The 16506-nt window shown below is 39.0% G+C and overlaps 1 protein-coding gene across 3 annotated transcripts in view; it reads right to left on the bottom strand.

The window, feature by feature from the left end:
• afap1 (actin filament associated protein 1) overlaps positions 1–16506 on the bottom strand; it is a 157058-nt gene that overhangs the window by 37259 nt on the left and 103293 nt on the right. For all 3 annotated transcript variants that reach the window (XM_055156658.1, XM_055156659.1, XM_055156660.1), the window contains exons 5-7: positions 7239–7347; positions 5155–5366; positions 3645–3824 (exon numbers count right to left, since the gene is read on the bottom strand). In XM_055156658.1, the coding sequence (XP_055012633.1) occupies positions 3645–3824; positions 5155–5366; positions 7239–7347 (501 nt within the window). The remainder of the gene's footprint in view (positions 1–3644; positions 3825–5154; positions 5367–7238; positions 7348–16506) is intronic.

The following is a 16506-nucleotide window of genomic DNA, read 5'->3' as shown; positions in this document are numbered from 1 at the left end:
GGACATCGAAGTGGCTAAATGCACAGCGCCATAACCATATCAAAGAGAACGAGATGAAAAGATATTCGAGTTCCACACATAGTTCGGCGTGTACTGCCATCTGTGTTGATAAAATCTGTTTATGAAGATTGGTGGCTTTGGGTTCTAAAAAGAAACATTCGAACTCAGAGGCACTTCTGCATGCATAGTTTAAATGCCCACCACAATATGTATTTATAGTCATATTTATCCACAAATGCAAACGGTGAGCAATGCAGAAATGTAAAGAATGTGAAAAGGTCTGTTGAGGATACGCTGGGTTCGTTTGCATGGCCAAGAAAAATCTAGAATAATCAGATAACTTGATAATCAGATTTTTCTTTTTTGCCCTATATTTTGCCTCAGATCAGATGAACTGTTAACTAAGAATGTAACAATAACCAAAATATCGTGAGATCGTATCGTCAAAGTTCTCAGAATAATATCGTGGACCATCACAATATATCGAATTACACGTCTCTTTGCTTAAATTAAGAGTTATGGTGCAGTAATAGCTAAAAAAAGACAAAGGGAACTACATAGACCATGATGCTTTGCCCCATGTCAGTGTAGACTACAAGAAGAAATAACAGTTCTAAGCACTTTTAAGTCTTAGTTCTTTGGATTAAGTCTTATCAAGGCATTTTAAGAGAAAAAAAGTAGCATATTTACAGTTTTGTTAGTCTCCAAAAAATATCGCAATAAATATCATACCGTGAAAATATTGTATAGAGAGATTTGGATATTGTTACATCCTTAATCGTGAGCCTCCCCTAGCCTGATTCATCAGACGGTTTCACTTTGTGGAAACCGTCTGACCTCACAGCATCAGGATTCGTTCGCTTGACAGTAGGCGGGCACTTTTTTTAATTTAACCAATCGCTGCTATTTGGTCGTGACGTATGTAATGTGCCGCTAACAGGGTTAACTGGAACATTAAGCTTTTCCCAGATCCCGTAGGAAGAAGGGCAATAACATCTTTCCCCTTGATAAAATTCACCAAACATTCTCTTTGTTCTTGCTTTAAATCCTCGACCTCGGGAATCGTTGCCAACACAGAATGTATGACTCTTTGCTGATTGGCTGGTGCCCGGACTTGCACTTCCTGGGTTTTTGAGAACCGTCAAGTGTATTCCGATTCCTGACCAAGTCGCTGGAGAGAAATAAAATTAAGCAGAGGCACTAGGTGGCGCCCGCCTGGCTAAACCTCCTCATCATATCGTGAGCTTTCCCACGATATCGCAATAAATATCGTACCATGACGATATTGTGAGACTTGGATATCTTTACACTCCTGCTGTTAAACTTCAGTAATCTGACACTGGAAATCTGATACTGGTCATGTTTCAGTGCACGTGGGAACACAGCCAGAATGGTCAGAACTGAATATTTGAATAAAGTAAGTGTACAATAGTATAAATTTAAAGTAGTAGCCTGGTTAAAGTAGGTGGCTTTAGAGGGATGGGGTCAGAGGTCAGTGTTGAAATGTGTGTTACATAAACACATCGTTAGCTGGCAGTCTGTGAAAAGCATTACTGTAACAGAGCCCTCTCTAGAGATCACTGTCCAGGATGCTGCAGTTATGAAGTACTTGGACGCAACTTTACTTACTGTAAATGTACTTGTACTACAGTGTATTTCAGTTCTTTGAATGGAGTGTATTTTTGTCCCTAAACCTTGTAACATAAATGCCGTCATGAAAGATTTATGACAATATAAGTTTTGAGGGCTGAGGTTGAAGATTGCACAAAGTGAGCTGGATTATGAAAAGGAACAGAGTACGCTTACAATAACGAATCACTTTCACAAGGCAATAAATAGGCAATTTTTGTTTAAAAAGTTTAGCTACAGTTTACTTTGAGAGATTGCTTGTGGATACATGCACTTTTCTTGCCCCAGTTAAATGATAAACAATTACTGATTAACAGGTGGGGAATTGAATCAAGATGACATTGGGGGAAGAACTTTTTTTGAGATGAGTTCTGGAAGACCAAACCTTGTATTACTTCAGATGTGTAAAGGTAAGCTAAGGTACACTTTATCCTTTGCCCTCTACATTTGACGTTTGGAGTTTTCAGCTGCAGTAAAGACTCAAATTAAAGGGGAGGACGTCAGCCAACATGAGAGAACACCGTTATAAACAGTTATTTGGGGACTGAATAAAGGGCATTGCTGTTGCAGTTTTACAATTTTATCTGGAACATAAAGTTGGCGGTAATATTTTACTCTTAAGGGGCGCCTAAAAGTCGAAAATCCAGTTAGTGAAAGTGCTTCAGAGGACCATTTGACTGTCGGAGGAAAACAGGAACCAACTATTAGGAAAATACCTTTGCCCAAACCGAAATTCAAAATAGCACACAATTGTCTATCGAGAGCCAAGAATTCCAAAATATTCCCAGAGGAGAGCAGAGGTGAACGGGAAGGAGGTAGGACTACTTTTAGACTCATAAAAAGTCCGTCACATTGCATAAACAAGAAACGGGGTTCAAACTCCAAACTTGATTATAATTGATGTCTAAAAGGCGGAACTGTTTAGAAGAACTTCTGAGAGACTGTAGGACGAGATCAGAGGGTAAAACAAGGTGTGGGCACGAAAGGAGAGGAAGAACTTCATCTAAACATCCTTACATCAGACCCAAACCAGCAGGACCACGCGTTATGTAACAGGAAGCTGCCTATCAAAACTACAAAAGCTATTCTTAGTCATACAAATACCTGAATACTTACATACAATTCAAAAATATCTCGATCAAAACCTCCAGAGGGACCGCGTGAACTTGGGCCCAGACTGAAGTATGTGTTCCGCAGATGTTGAATGTTGCGGTTGAGTTTTCTTGATTGAATCAGCTGCGTGCAACAGTGGTTTGCTTTTACAATTATAGAAAGCCCAGAGGTTCGCTATGGCCTAAGGTGACCTCGCAAGAGAGGTTTTGGTAGGTGCATGTACAACGAATTAACCAGGGTTTACATCGGGGACATGTACTGAACCTTACTTGTTTTGAAGAACTTAAAAAATTACTTCTGTATGTGAAGAAAAAGGCGGAATACAGTTAAAACATATAAATAAAAAAGAAAGACCCAAGATACTGTAGAAGTTGCAGAAGTAAGAAAAGTCAAGAACCTAAGCCCGCACCCTGAGGGACACCATAGTCTATAAGCACTATAAGAACAACGTGTCTGAGGATCATTTTGGCCCTGTTTTACCAGGACGACAGAACAATTATTACTGTATTTTTCGAACTATAAGGCGCACTTAAAATCCCTTAATTTTAATAACAGTGCACCTTATGTATTAATTCTGGTTGTGCTTTCTGACCTCGAACCGATTTTCAGATCCTTTAGTCCGACAGAAATTGACAAGGAGAGAGTTGTTGTTTTTTTTTAATCGCTGATAGTTTATGCAAATTAGCCATGTGGTTTTAAATTTTGTCTCTGTAAAACGTAAACAAATGTGCGCAAAGCTGCATTAAACACTTTATTACTCCATATATATTTGAGTCCTTCTCGTAGGAAATAAAAAAGTCTCAAGTCACAAGTGTCGTCCGTTTGTTTCGCTTAATACGCCTTATAATCCGGTGCGCCTTATAGTCTAAAAAATTATTACAATTTATGGAAGTGCTACATACCTTAAGCCACTCTTCAGCCTGTTCTTTACTCTGGACAGCCAGCACCAGCGCATCTGCCCCCTGGTGGACAATCTTAAGTTCATGCTTCTTCTTTTTTCCGTCTTTGGGAATGTGAGTGATGCTGCAGCCGGACAATGTTAGCTCCATCTGCGGGGCGTGGTCCTTAGATGACTTGTAACACTGAGAATAGGAAAAAAAGCAAATACATTAAAGGTCTTATATTACACAGAATTCAGTCTTGTGAGCTTTAGACCCTCCTCAAAAACAAGGATTTGGTCTGTCTGCATCTCTAAAGCCCAAAATGTGTGTTCACCCTTGTGATGTCATGTAATGGTAGAATCCGTGTTTTATTCATTCATTGTTTTTTCAAAATAAAACCAAAAAATAAGAAAATGAAAATTATTATTGGTCCCCAAAACCAAAATGAAAAAAAAACAGATAATGATCTGTTTTTTCAGTTTTTAATTTTGTGTTTAAATGAATAATGGAAAAAAACGGTAGATAAAACGGTGGATAACGGCCGTTTCCTGTTTCCGTGGCTTAAACTGCAAACCTGGACTTTTGCTCCGCATACAGACTGAACCAAGACTGAACCAGGACTGAACCAGGACTGAACCAGGTCTGAACCAGGTCTAACCAGGACTGATCCCAGGACTGAACCAGGACTGAACCAGGTCTGAACCAGGACTGAACCAGGTCTGAACCAGGTCTGAACCAGGTCTGAACCAGGACTGAACCTGAACCTGGACTGAACCAGGTCTGAACCAGGACTGAACCAGGACTGAACCAGGACTGATCCCAGGACTGATCCCAGGACTGAACCAGGACTAAAACAGGTCCAGGACCAGACCAGGACCAGACCAGGATTGAGACCAGTACTGAGACCAGGGACCAGACCAGGACTGAGACCAGGACTGAGACCAGGACTGAGACCAGGACTTAGACCGGGAACAGGACTGGGACTGAGACCAGGACCAGACTGGGACTGAGAGTGGGACCAGATTGACCAGGACTGAAAACAGTTTAGTCCAAGTTTAGTCCTGGTTTAGTCCTGGTTCAGTCCGGCATCACAGTTTAAGTCACGAAAACTGAAAAAACAAAGCGTTATCTGTTTTTTTCATTTTGGTTTGGAGACAAATAATGAAGAAAATTGTTGTTTTCTCGTTTTCTTATTTTCAGTTTTATATTGAAAAACGAATGAACGAATGATACATGGATTTGGTAGTTTTCAAGTTAACAGCTCCTTTTACTTTAGTTCAGTAGAGACTGGGAATTCCAGGTCTGAAATAATCCAAATAAATCTCGTGAAGTAGTTGAGTTTCAAAACAGAGTTGAGCACTTCCTGTATCACCACACGACATGACAAGGTGGAGTGTTTTTCTTTTTGAGAGACGAACTCGGCCTAATTATGCAGGATGTGTGTGTCAAACAGTCTGTAAATGAAACAAAACAACTCCTGTTTTTTGATGAGGAAACAACATCATAACTTAGATGCTATTTGGACACTCACCAGAAGTTTATTATCTTTAATAACACAGAGGAGTTTGGCCCACTGTCCAAAGCGTTTCTTGCGTAACAGGAAGGCACATATTCTGGCGTCTTTCACCAGGTGCATGGACGCCTCCTCTGAAGGCCACTGGTGATGCATCTTCTGGCCCTTTCCATCTTCCTCTTCTTCATCGTAAGACTCGTAAGAACTGCTCATGGCGTCTGAGTCGTAATCTATAACACAAAGGATAAAAGTGGCATTAGAATTGTTATTGCTGAATATATAAAGGTCCAGTACCGGATTGTGAAAACGTTTTGTTAAATGAAGTGTTAACCTCGCCTACTCAGTCCCGTCTGCTGCTCTGTTATTCCACCACAACAGAGAAACAACTGTCTGGCTCTAGGACAGACTCACGCAGTTGTTTCACCAGCAATAAGTGTATTTCTTTCTCTTGATTATGCAATATTACAGTGAATAATTTGGGGTAATGCCAGGCTTTTGATTTTCTATGAATTAAGCGAAAACTGTACGTCTCTATTAGACAATACACAAAAATGGTTAAAGGGCCCATATTCCTCATCAGAAACATAACTGGACTTGATTATGCCCTGACGAAGACCATCTTTCTGGTTGAAATGTGTTGGCGTCCCTCCATGTAAGAAAGGACTTTTAATATAATCAGTCGGAGAGTCTTGGGTTTGTACCATGGCCACGTTTACATTTTTAAGTAAGGGTAACATTCTGTTAAGATTATAAATTTAACCCTCGTAGAGCACTTGTACAGCTATTTTTGACTTTTTTATGATCTAGTAAAGCTCTTTTCTTCATCTGATACCTGAAATTGTGTTTTGTGAATGAAATAAAACAAATCCAAATATGTTTTTGAGGAAGTAACAGCTTTATAACATGGCTTAAAGCTCACAAATATTTATTTTGTGTAATATAGGACCTTGTCTTTCAGTTATTTCTCAATGATGTACATTACACTTTATAATATATAAAGCGGCAGTTACATTAACCAAAAGTAATTACTCTCAAGCACAGGCCCATACATGCATCCCAAATTTCGGACTTCCAGTCATCGTGCAATGCATACTAGGAAGGATCCTCAGAAAAAGTGAGAATCAAATCGCCATGGGATGTGTCTTTTGTCAAAGCCAAACTTTTTGAACAAGTCTTTTGACCCATATCACTTTTGTTTCTGGTTCTGAAATTGTCATATTTTAGTTAAGGGATTCGAACATCGTAATTGTGTGAATGTTGGATGTCTTAACAGCGGAAAACGGGCTTCGGAAGTTTGCAAACTCCATGGAACTGAAAAATAGTGAAAGTGAAGGCAATGGGCAAGTTTGCAGTGAACATTTTGTATGTGGAGCGGCAACAAAGCAAAATCCTGTTTGTTAAGTGAGAGGTGCAGAAGACAAACAGACTGAGCTCGCACTTTCTTGTTCTTGTGACTTTACAGCAACATTAAGTCTTGGTCACTTTGCAGTGGAAGGTGTTTCTTGGTGAACTGCTGGTGCCTTTCTGTTTGGCATTCACATTTTAAATTCATAACCAAGGTTGAGTGAGGGATCGGGATTTTGCTTTGTTGGCGCGCCACATATAAAATGTTTGCTGCAAACTCTGGATGATTTCTTAGGCAGCCAAAGGTTTCCTTTTTGGTCCTTCCTGTGGATCAATCCTGCTCATCGTCTTCGCCTTTCACTATTTTTCAATTCCGTTGGGAAGGGAAATACTTTGTACGGAGGTTTGCAATCACACACATCTGATTCCCTTTTGTAGTTATGAAGTTCACAAACTTCCGAAGCCCATTTCTCGAGCTGTTTTCCGCTGTTAGAACATCCAACAACCACACAATTACAATGTCTGAATCCCAAAACTAAAATATGACAATATCAGAACCAGAAACAAAAGTGATATGGTTCAAAATACTTTGATAATAGACACATCCCACTGGGAATTCAAACATGGTGATTTGATGCTCACTTTTTCAGAGGATTCTTCCCAGTATGTATTGCGCGATGACCGGAAGTCCAAAATCCGGGATACATGTATTGAAAAGCGAAGCAAATGACAGCAGTTCGAGCAATATTAGTACTTACTGGATGTGATATATTCAGGTGCCTTTCCAGGACTCAGAGGGACAGCTTCTTCATAGTATCCTTCGGGTAGTGAGGAACTCGGTAGAGGTGGTGGACCGTGATTTGGAGGCTGCAAAACACACAAAATCACATACTTAATTACTTCTAGTTGTTAAATGTTATGTTAAGGAAAGTTATGAGAAACCATCGCGCAAAATATGGATCAAACTGGCCTCTGAAAACATTAGTACTGGCAAGGAGACTGTAAAGAGCTGTCATTAAGTACAGTTCAATGACTTTTTTGTCGGCAAAATACACAGAACAAAAAAGGTCAACACATGTAAAGGAGTTTGACCACACCAATGGAAGTGAAAACTGCAATTACCTAATGCTTTTACAGTGCAATACAGCATGGAATTCAGTCTAATAAGTCGCAGGATGTGAGCCAGTACCAGTGAACTTCAAAGCGGGCGAAATGTTGTCAACCAATAAAACCTAAAAATTATAAGACCACACATTTAATAGAACCTATGATCAAGCTGTAGGCATTTTCCTTTCCTCTTATGAAAACCCTTTAGAGTTTTATTTTTAGAGGGCGCAGTCATTTTCCACAGATGAGCTGCTTCCAAAAGACGGGAACATCTTTATGCTTTATGGGTTTTCGCAGAGCCGCCATGTTTGAGTCCATCGCCATAGCAACGTGACGGATTCAAAAGAGTTAAAGTATAAAATAATAAATTCCATACTGCAGTAACATTTGTATAAATTAATAAACTGTCTGAAAACAAAACATCCAGGTCACTAAATAAAAAGTTTGTGAGATACAGTATAAGCGATTGTCATTGAATGGATAACTGCATTCCATAATAAAAGGTATTTGTCTCCATGGAGATGTTACTGCTTTGCCTCTAGAATATTCCACTGTACGGCATTACATGGATTAAGTTAGTGGTCAGATCTATGGTAAGGCAATCCCACTCAAAAGCGAAAAAATGCACAGTACACTCAGATGGCCGATGTCCAAAAGCTTTTTTATTTTCAAATGTAACGTTTCAGCAAAAAAAAAAAAAAAAAAAGCCTTCATCAGATGTTTTTCTTGCTTTGGACCACGGCTTTGGACTTTTGTCTTGCTGCTCCTCGCATTTTTGCACCTCTACAAGAATTTTGGTGTGCGTTTTCTGTTTCTTTTGAAGGCAACCCCGTTCAAAAAGAATACAAGTTTTTGATATAGAGGTCTGCACGGGACAGAATTTTCAGTCCCGCTCCCGCTCCCTCCCGCAAAGAATTGTAAAGTTCAGTCCCGCCCACATCTGCGATATTTTGTCCCGCTCCTGCCTGCAAATTCTGCAAGATGGGGATGTTCGATTTCTTAAGCTCTATCAAACGGAATTGTCTAAAACGTGCACAAGATTAGACCACATCCGCAAGTTTAGGCTGTTTAAAATGTTTTTATTAATGCCAAATAAAATATCCAGCACAAATTATGTATGACAGGCAAACATTACTTATCATTTATATCATTTATATATTTTACTTTACACTCATATTTAGTTTGCAAGACTGCAGTTTATCATTCTGCTCCCGCACTGTTTCGCGTTGGGTCCCGCGAGTCCCCGAAGTCTATTTTGAAGGTATTTTTGAGCAATACGAACATCCACAGTTCATGAAATGCTAGACAGATTGTTTATAAAGTTTGATGTCATACTGCGGAACATTCCAGGCAAAGCAGTAACAAATCTCCATGGAGACAAGCTCACACTCTCCAACAGAGAAGTCATATAGTGCACCTTCTTTGTTGAGGTTCTATGTTTTAAGTATTGCGAGCTCTTAGTAGAGATTAGAGGTGTGCAAAAATATTGGAATATCGATATATCGTATCTGTGACGAACAATGTCCTAGTTGTCTTGTTTTGGCCTGAATATATAAGCCTGGAGCTGTGTGTGTTATTTAAATTTATCTGATTGCTGTACACTTTTTTAATACTTTTTGTAATAAATATGATTTCTTTTGGACACCTCACCACGCTACCAGTTTTTGTTCCACGCCCGGTTTCTTTTAACATCTTTTTTCCAGTTACCGTACCATCCCCTAGACCCCCGTGGCACATCACAGTATCGTTTAATGTGATGGTACAGTATCGATATCGTGGTCTGCTGTATCGATATGTCGCCAACAGTATTTTTTGGTGTATTTTGCTAAATTATTTTGTTACAGAGCTACAGTTTTGTTGTTTGTTTAGAGGAAGGAAACACATTTGACATATTCACACATATTCACTTTGCACAAGAAGTGGTTAAACAAAGACTTTTAGTGTCACAGCCATGATTTAGTGTTTATTTTTATTGAACCGTATCGAATCTGTTTCAAATATATCATATCGAATCAAGATGTGAATCGTATCGTGGCCTGTGTATCGAGGTATGTATCGTATCAGCAACTTCTTAATGATACCCAGCCCTAGTAGAGATCTTTGCTTCTGTGAGGGCTTCAGGTTCATGTTCATTTTAGTAGTTTAGCAATTTCAGAATCACAAGGAACAATTTAAAATAGCAATTACCAAAATGAGTTTATAACCAGGAACAACTATCGATGAGACAATGCAGCAGCTATTCATAAGATTTGTTTCTCGTCTCGGATGATGGACCCACCCTCCTTTTTGTTAACGTCTTTCTTCATCTGTCTCATTTATGTCTTTTCAAGTGGCGAGCCAGGCCTCTATCCGAAACCTTATCACTTCTCCTTAGGGGGAAAGCAGCGGTACATGAACTCATTTCTTGGCAAAAGTACACCGGTCTACTAAACACCAAAGTCGCCGCCAGCAGCCTCCTCCTCCACCACCTCCCCCTCCTCTTCCTCCTCCTCCTCCACCTCAGCCCCGAAGAATAAATGTTTAAAAGGAAACAAAGAAAATGGGGAGCTTGAGTTAAACAATAAAACATTCCAGGTTACAGACGTGGGTGTGAAAATAGACGAATGCAAAGCGACTGTTGACAGAAAGTGTACTGCCTCATATCAACTACGCTTCCTTGTAAGAAAAATATTATAAAACTAATACGAAGAAGCAGGTAGAGTAGCCAAAAGATGTATTCAAGTAACACAAAGGTTACTTCAAAATGATAATACTTGAGTAAAAGTGCAAAGTAGTGGTGCCGGAAATGACTCAAGTAAGAGTAAAAAAGTATTTGGGACAACTATTACTCAAGTAAGAACAGAGGTGGGTAGAGTAGTCAAATTTTACTTACAATAAGTTGCACAAACTGATAATACTCGAGTAAAAGTACAAATTAGTGGAGAAAAAAAATATTTGGGAAAGGTTCTAATCAAGTAAAAGCAGAGGCAGGTAAAGTAGACAAATTATACTCAAGTAAAATAATAGTAACTTCAAAATGATAATATTCAAGTAAAAGGGCAAAGTTGTGGTCGCGGAGACGACACAAGTAAGAGTAAAAAAGTATTTACTAAAGTAAAGGAAAATAAAGGTGGGTACCGTAGCCAGATTTTACTCAAGTAACAGAAAGATTACTTCAAAATGATAATACTCGAGTAAAAGTGCTAAGTAGTGGTCCAGGAAATTACTCAAGTAAGAGTAAAAAATATTTGGAACAACTACTACTCAAGTAAGAGCAGAGCTGGGTAGAGTAACCAAATGTATACTCAAGTAACACAAATGTTACTTCAAAATTATAATACTCAAGTAAAAGTGCAAAGTAGTAGTCGAGGAGATGACACAAGTAAAGAGTAAAAAAGTAAGAGTAGAGATGAGTAGAGTAGGCAAATTTTACTCAAGTAGCACAAAGGTTACTTCAGAATTATAATACTCGAATAAAAAGTATAAAGTAGTGGTTCAGGAAATGACTCAAGTGTGAGTAAAAAAGTATTCATTAAAACTACTACTCAAGTAAGAGCAAAGGTTGGTAGAGTAGCCAAAAGTACACACAAAGATTACTTCAAAATGATAAAACTCGAGTAAAAGCACAAAGTTGTGGTCCAGGAAATGACTCAAGTGAGAGTAAAAAAGTATTTGGGAAAGCTACTAATCAAGTAAGAGCAGAGTAGCCAAAAGTATACACAAAAGTTACTTCCAAATGATAATACTCGAGTAAAGGTGCAAAGTAGTGGTCCAAGAAACGACTCAAGTAAAAGTAAAAAGTATTTGGGACAAGTACTACTCAAGTAAGAACAGAGGCAAGTAGAGCAGACAAATTTTACTCGAGTAAAAGTAGTAGTAAAAGTAAGAGCAGAGGTGGATATCATAGCTAAAGGTTGTACTCAGGTAGCACAAAGGTTACTTCAAAATGATAATACTCGAGTAAAAGTACAAAGGAAATTACTCAAGTGAGAGTATAAAAGTATTTGGGGCAACTACAACTCAAGTAAGAGCAGAGGTGAGTAGCAGAGCCAAAGGTTGTACTCAAGTAACAAAAAAATTCCCTAAAAATGATAATACTCAAGTAAAAGTATAAAATAGTGGTCCAGGAAATGACACAAGTAAGAGTAAAAAAGTATTTTGGACAACTAATACTTAAGGATGAGCAGAAGAGGGTAAAGTATACAAATTTTACTCAAGTAGCACAAAGGTTACTTCGGAAGGATAATACTCGAGTAAAAGTGCAAAGTAGTGATCCAGGAAATAACTCAAGTAAGAGTATTTGAGAGTATTTGAGAAACTACTACTCAAGAATGATTTTAATTTGAAGCAAACGTAATAAGGACAAAACTAAGAAGTGCAAAATATTATAAATGAATTCATCTCTGAAGGACAAATATTCAAATCATTTCATTTTGCCAAGATAAAGTTTTTGTCACTTACAGTCTTACTCACAGCGGGAAAAGCAGCCAAAACTTTCACTCAAGTAAGAGTACTATTACTGTAAAATATGTAACTCCAGTAGGACTAAAAGTATGGGAGTTCTGAGAATTTTACGAAACGGTTACTGCAGTAAATCTAACTCAGGCCGCCTCTGCCACTCTGCTGCTGCTTCTTCGTCTTCTCTGTGGAGCTCAGCAGACGATATTGCAATAGCCCAGAGAATGTGATCCCACCGCTGTGCTATGCAGTGAGTCAAAGTTTAGAGACTGTTGAGGTGAAGACGGCTGTTTGCTTACACTGCACACACACTTGAAACCAGTTGAAAGGGGCACACACAAACACGGGTCTGCCTGGTGCTTTGGATCCGTTCTCAAAGGATTGTGCTGCAAAGTGATTCTTAGAGCTGCATTTAGGTCGAAAACGCGTTCCTCGGTGCGGTGCGGAAGTTCTAAACACTGAATTTGTAATTTGCTTTTTTTAAATAAGAGGGAGAGAAAGTAACAATAATAGTCTATGGCCACGTTTATATGACGACGGTCTGAACAGAAGTAGTAGGGATGTAACAATAACCGAAAAATTGTGATGTCGTATCGTCAAAGTTCTCACAATAATATCGTGGACTAGGGATGGGCATGATTAATCGATTAATCGATAATTGATCATTAAGAATTTCATCGATTACGTTAATTTTAATCGACAAACCGAATGTAGGTTGCTGTGCGTAGTGTGACCAAACAGGGTCCGTACATGTGTCTCTCTGCATCAGAAGGAGCGAGCAAACACAAACTTTCGGTCAGTCTGCAACGTGCCGAAGCACAAATGTGTATTTAACGATGATTTGTACAAGAAATTCCAGGCTTTCCGTTGCGTTCGGGACAAGTGTGAGTCCATGTGCACAGTGTACAAAGCAGGAACATATGTTTCGGTGTCCAGTGGGAAAAAGTTTTACCAGGTGAGAGTCGCGCAATGTCGATGACGAGTCCACCTCCCTCCCCCCGTACGGTGTCCTGGTTTTGACAAACGCAAATATGGTCACACTAACCTGTATTCACCTGAATCGTGTCTTTTAATCCGACAGAAGTTGAACCGCATCAGCGACACAAGAGCTGTAGTTTTATCTTCGCTGAGTTTATGCAAATTAGCGATGTGGTTTTAAGTTTCGTTTCTGTGAGAGTTGCGCAAAACTGAATTAAACACATTATAATGTCAAACGGATTGATGTGGCTCTAGAGTCGTTATGGTTTATATGTCGTAAAGTTGAATTTATTAATGCAGATTAGTAGTGCAGATAGTAATAATAATGATGATCATTTTAATATAAAAACGTTAATGATTAATCGATAATCGATCGTTAATTCTTCCGACGATCGATTAAGAAAATTTCATCGAATGCCCATCCCTATCGTGGACCATCACAAATATCGAATTACAAGTCTCTTTGCTTATATTAAGAGTTATGGTGCAGCAAAAAAAAGACAGAACTACATAGACCATGATCCTTTGCTCCATTTCAGTGAAGAAATAACAGTAACAACATTAAGTCTTGTCACGGCATTTTAAAAGGAAAAAGTAGCATATTCACAATTTTGTTTCCAGCCTCCACAAAATATCGCAATAAATATCGTACCATCAGATGTACATCGTGAAAATATCGCACCGAGAGATTTCGATATTGTTACATCCCTAATCGTGAGCTTTCCCACAATATCGCAATAAATATCGTACCGTGAGGTTCATACCGTGACGATATCGTATCGTAAGACTTGGATATCGTTACACTCCTACGCAAAAGTGGCGTCGTGTCTTCACTTTTTATTCCACGTGTAGATGAGCTTTTTCGGGAAGGAATCTGTGTGCATACGGTGACGCAAAAGTGTGTGGAATTTGATTGTGTATGCATGCCAGGCGGCTCGGTGGTGACTCTAGGTGGTGATGTATGTGTCGTAAACGTGTAGGCGACGTGACCAGGATCTGACCAGAGTTTTGTGTCTTGGGCAGTGCAGATGGAAACGCTACAGCAGAGTGTATTCAACTTTTCCACTCTGGAGGGTGGTTTCAGATTTTTCCATTTTTAAGCCCCCAAATCACTGTCACTGTCTAAACAAAAGGCACTTCCGATAAAATATTTTGTCATTTTTACCCACAAGTGTTCTCTTGTAAACAGGCCCCATGAGTAAATCAAGTTGAACTGTTGAAGAGCTCGTAATATGACATTCAGATCATCTTTATAGTCTAAACTTTCAGCTACATAGCTAGGAAATGTTAGTTTAAAGGTGCACTGTGTATCTTTTCTGTTGGAGGGTCTGTTAAATGCTTTTCGCCATGGAAATATTGTTCCTTTGCCTGGAATGTTTCACAGTATTGCATTAAATCTCAGTTAGGTTCGGTAGGTGAATTTGTTTTGCAGATTTGAGAAGTTGGCCTCACATTTCATTCATCTCACATTATGTACAATAAACATGTATAAAAACACAATTACAAAATAAAGTGTTACGTTGCTACAGTGCAGAATGGTTTGTTCCATAAACAATTAAATTCATTCATCACACTTGGCTAAGATCACAATAAATATTAAATATATAAAAAACACATGATTTTTCCAAGACAACGTACTAAAATTGATAGATAAACAATTTATTCATAAATTGTAATCTATCTCTTTACCTTTCTACCTTTCTATCTTTCTATCTTCGTGGAGACCAAACCAGACCAAGTTACAGGTCAGATCTGTGGAGAGGCGACCCCACACATAGTTAGAAAGTCTGTTTTTCAAGGTGTTTTTGAGCTATAAATCCACTTGCAACTGAATAAATATAAGGTAGAGCTGTTTAATGTCATACTGTGGAACATTCCACACACAGAAACAAGCAGGTGACGGCCCCTCAACCAAAAAATTTCACAGTGCTCCTTTAAGTTCCATTATTATGCCTGAAATTGCTCGTCATTTCTGCATTCCTGACGGGTCTCATTTTGTAAAGTCTCTTGTATACACTGCATGAATTTGAGACCACCTTGGGAAAGCTCAATCTTGCAAGTCTGATCTCAGAAGATTTGGTATTTATCAGATAGTTATGATGTCATCTAAAACCTGGCAAGTGGTTGAATTTGTCAGACCAGTATGTTAGTATTTTTTGCAAGTATGAGTTAAGTTATGTTGGCCGTTAAGAAGAAATCAGAAAACCAGAATGTGCCACTTTCCATATAAAACTTTTACCTATTCCTCAGTTTGATTCTTAATAATTTATGACTGCTGAACAAAACTCAGGTCGCAATGAAATGTCTAAGCTCTGCCTTGCAAATTAAACTTCCAACTATCTGCAATTTGTTTCTGAAGTCTTGAGATTCCCACAATACCAGTGCCACTAACCAAAATCAGTCCAACGAGCTTCGAAGAACAACCTTGTTCTAACTATAACCTGTTACATTAAAGGGTAGTTCAGGCCTGTCATGGTCAAATTCCTGTCCGCTTGGTCAAAAATACAGTCGAAAGCCTCTCCAGCTGCATGTCAGTCAGGCAGACGAATTCAAGTCCCATCAGAAAAGCCAGAATTCCAAAGACATAATGTGTAATTAGAGTGCGGTAGAGGAGTCCTGACCTCGGCCTGAGTACTTGGAGTGGGAGGTTGGTCGGCCGCTTCGTTTCTGGCCTGAAAACGACATCCAAACATTTGAGACAAGGATCCATTTTTGCAGTGCGTAGGCAGACAGCTGTAAAAATGAATTGCCCCAGGTCACTTGAGAGGATAGGCTGAGTAGAATTAACAAAGCACTCCTTGCGGAATAGTTGCGTTCGCTGGATAAAACAAAGAATTCATCACTACAACTACTTGACAATCACGGGTAATGGTGTTCTTCCTGTGTTAATTCAACAAATGTACTAAGTATGTAAGATTTGGATTTTAAATTCCAGAAACATGACCCGTGTCCCCAGATACAAGGCTGGAATGCTCAAATCAAATATATTCTTTTTGCTGATAACAACTGTAATGCTGATTTATTTGTAATTGCTTAAAAAACTGGACATGATGGCCGAGTTGTTTATGTTGGAATTTGTTGGTCTGGTTCTCATGATTATCCAATCAGAAATGAATCAGAATGAGCCTCATATGAGTCTCTGATTTGGGTTGCCAGGTTTAATGTTGAAATCTAGTTTGTTTAAACCTAAAATGCCTCTGTCTGATCTGAATCATCACGACCTAAACCACAGCACATACAGGCATTCAACAGTGCTAGTGCAGCCTTTGCAGCACGACCTGTCCATATACTGAGAATGAGAAAAATGTCTTCTTATATGCAGGTTCAGACTCTAGTGTGTCTAATAGAGACTTTTACTTTGGCGGGTCCACTTCCTGTTCTACTGTCCCACACTTTCCAGTTCCTTAAGTTCACGCAGTTCACTTCCCCTTCATCTTAGCTGCGGCTGTGGCGTCGTCTGTCGGAAAACTTTCAAACAAAGTACTGGAACTCCCAAAAACTATG

Source organism: Boleophthalmus pectinirostris, unplaced genomic scaffold (assembly GCF_026225935.1).
Source record: "Boleophthalmus pectinirostris isolate CB_2022bp ecotype Guang Dong unplaced genomic scaffold, ASM2622593v1 HiC_scaffold_20, whole genome shotgun sequence".
Lineage (NCBI taxonomy): Eukaryota > Metazoa > Chordata > Actinopteri > Gobiiformes > Gobiidae > Boleophthalmus > Boleophthalmus pectinirostris.
Note: the sequence above shows the minus strand (reverse complement) of the source record. Positions and strands in the feature narration are given on the sequence as shown.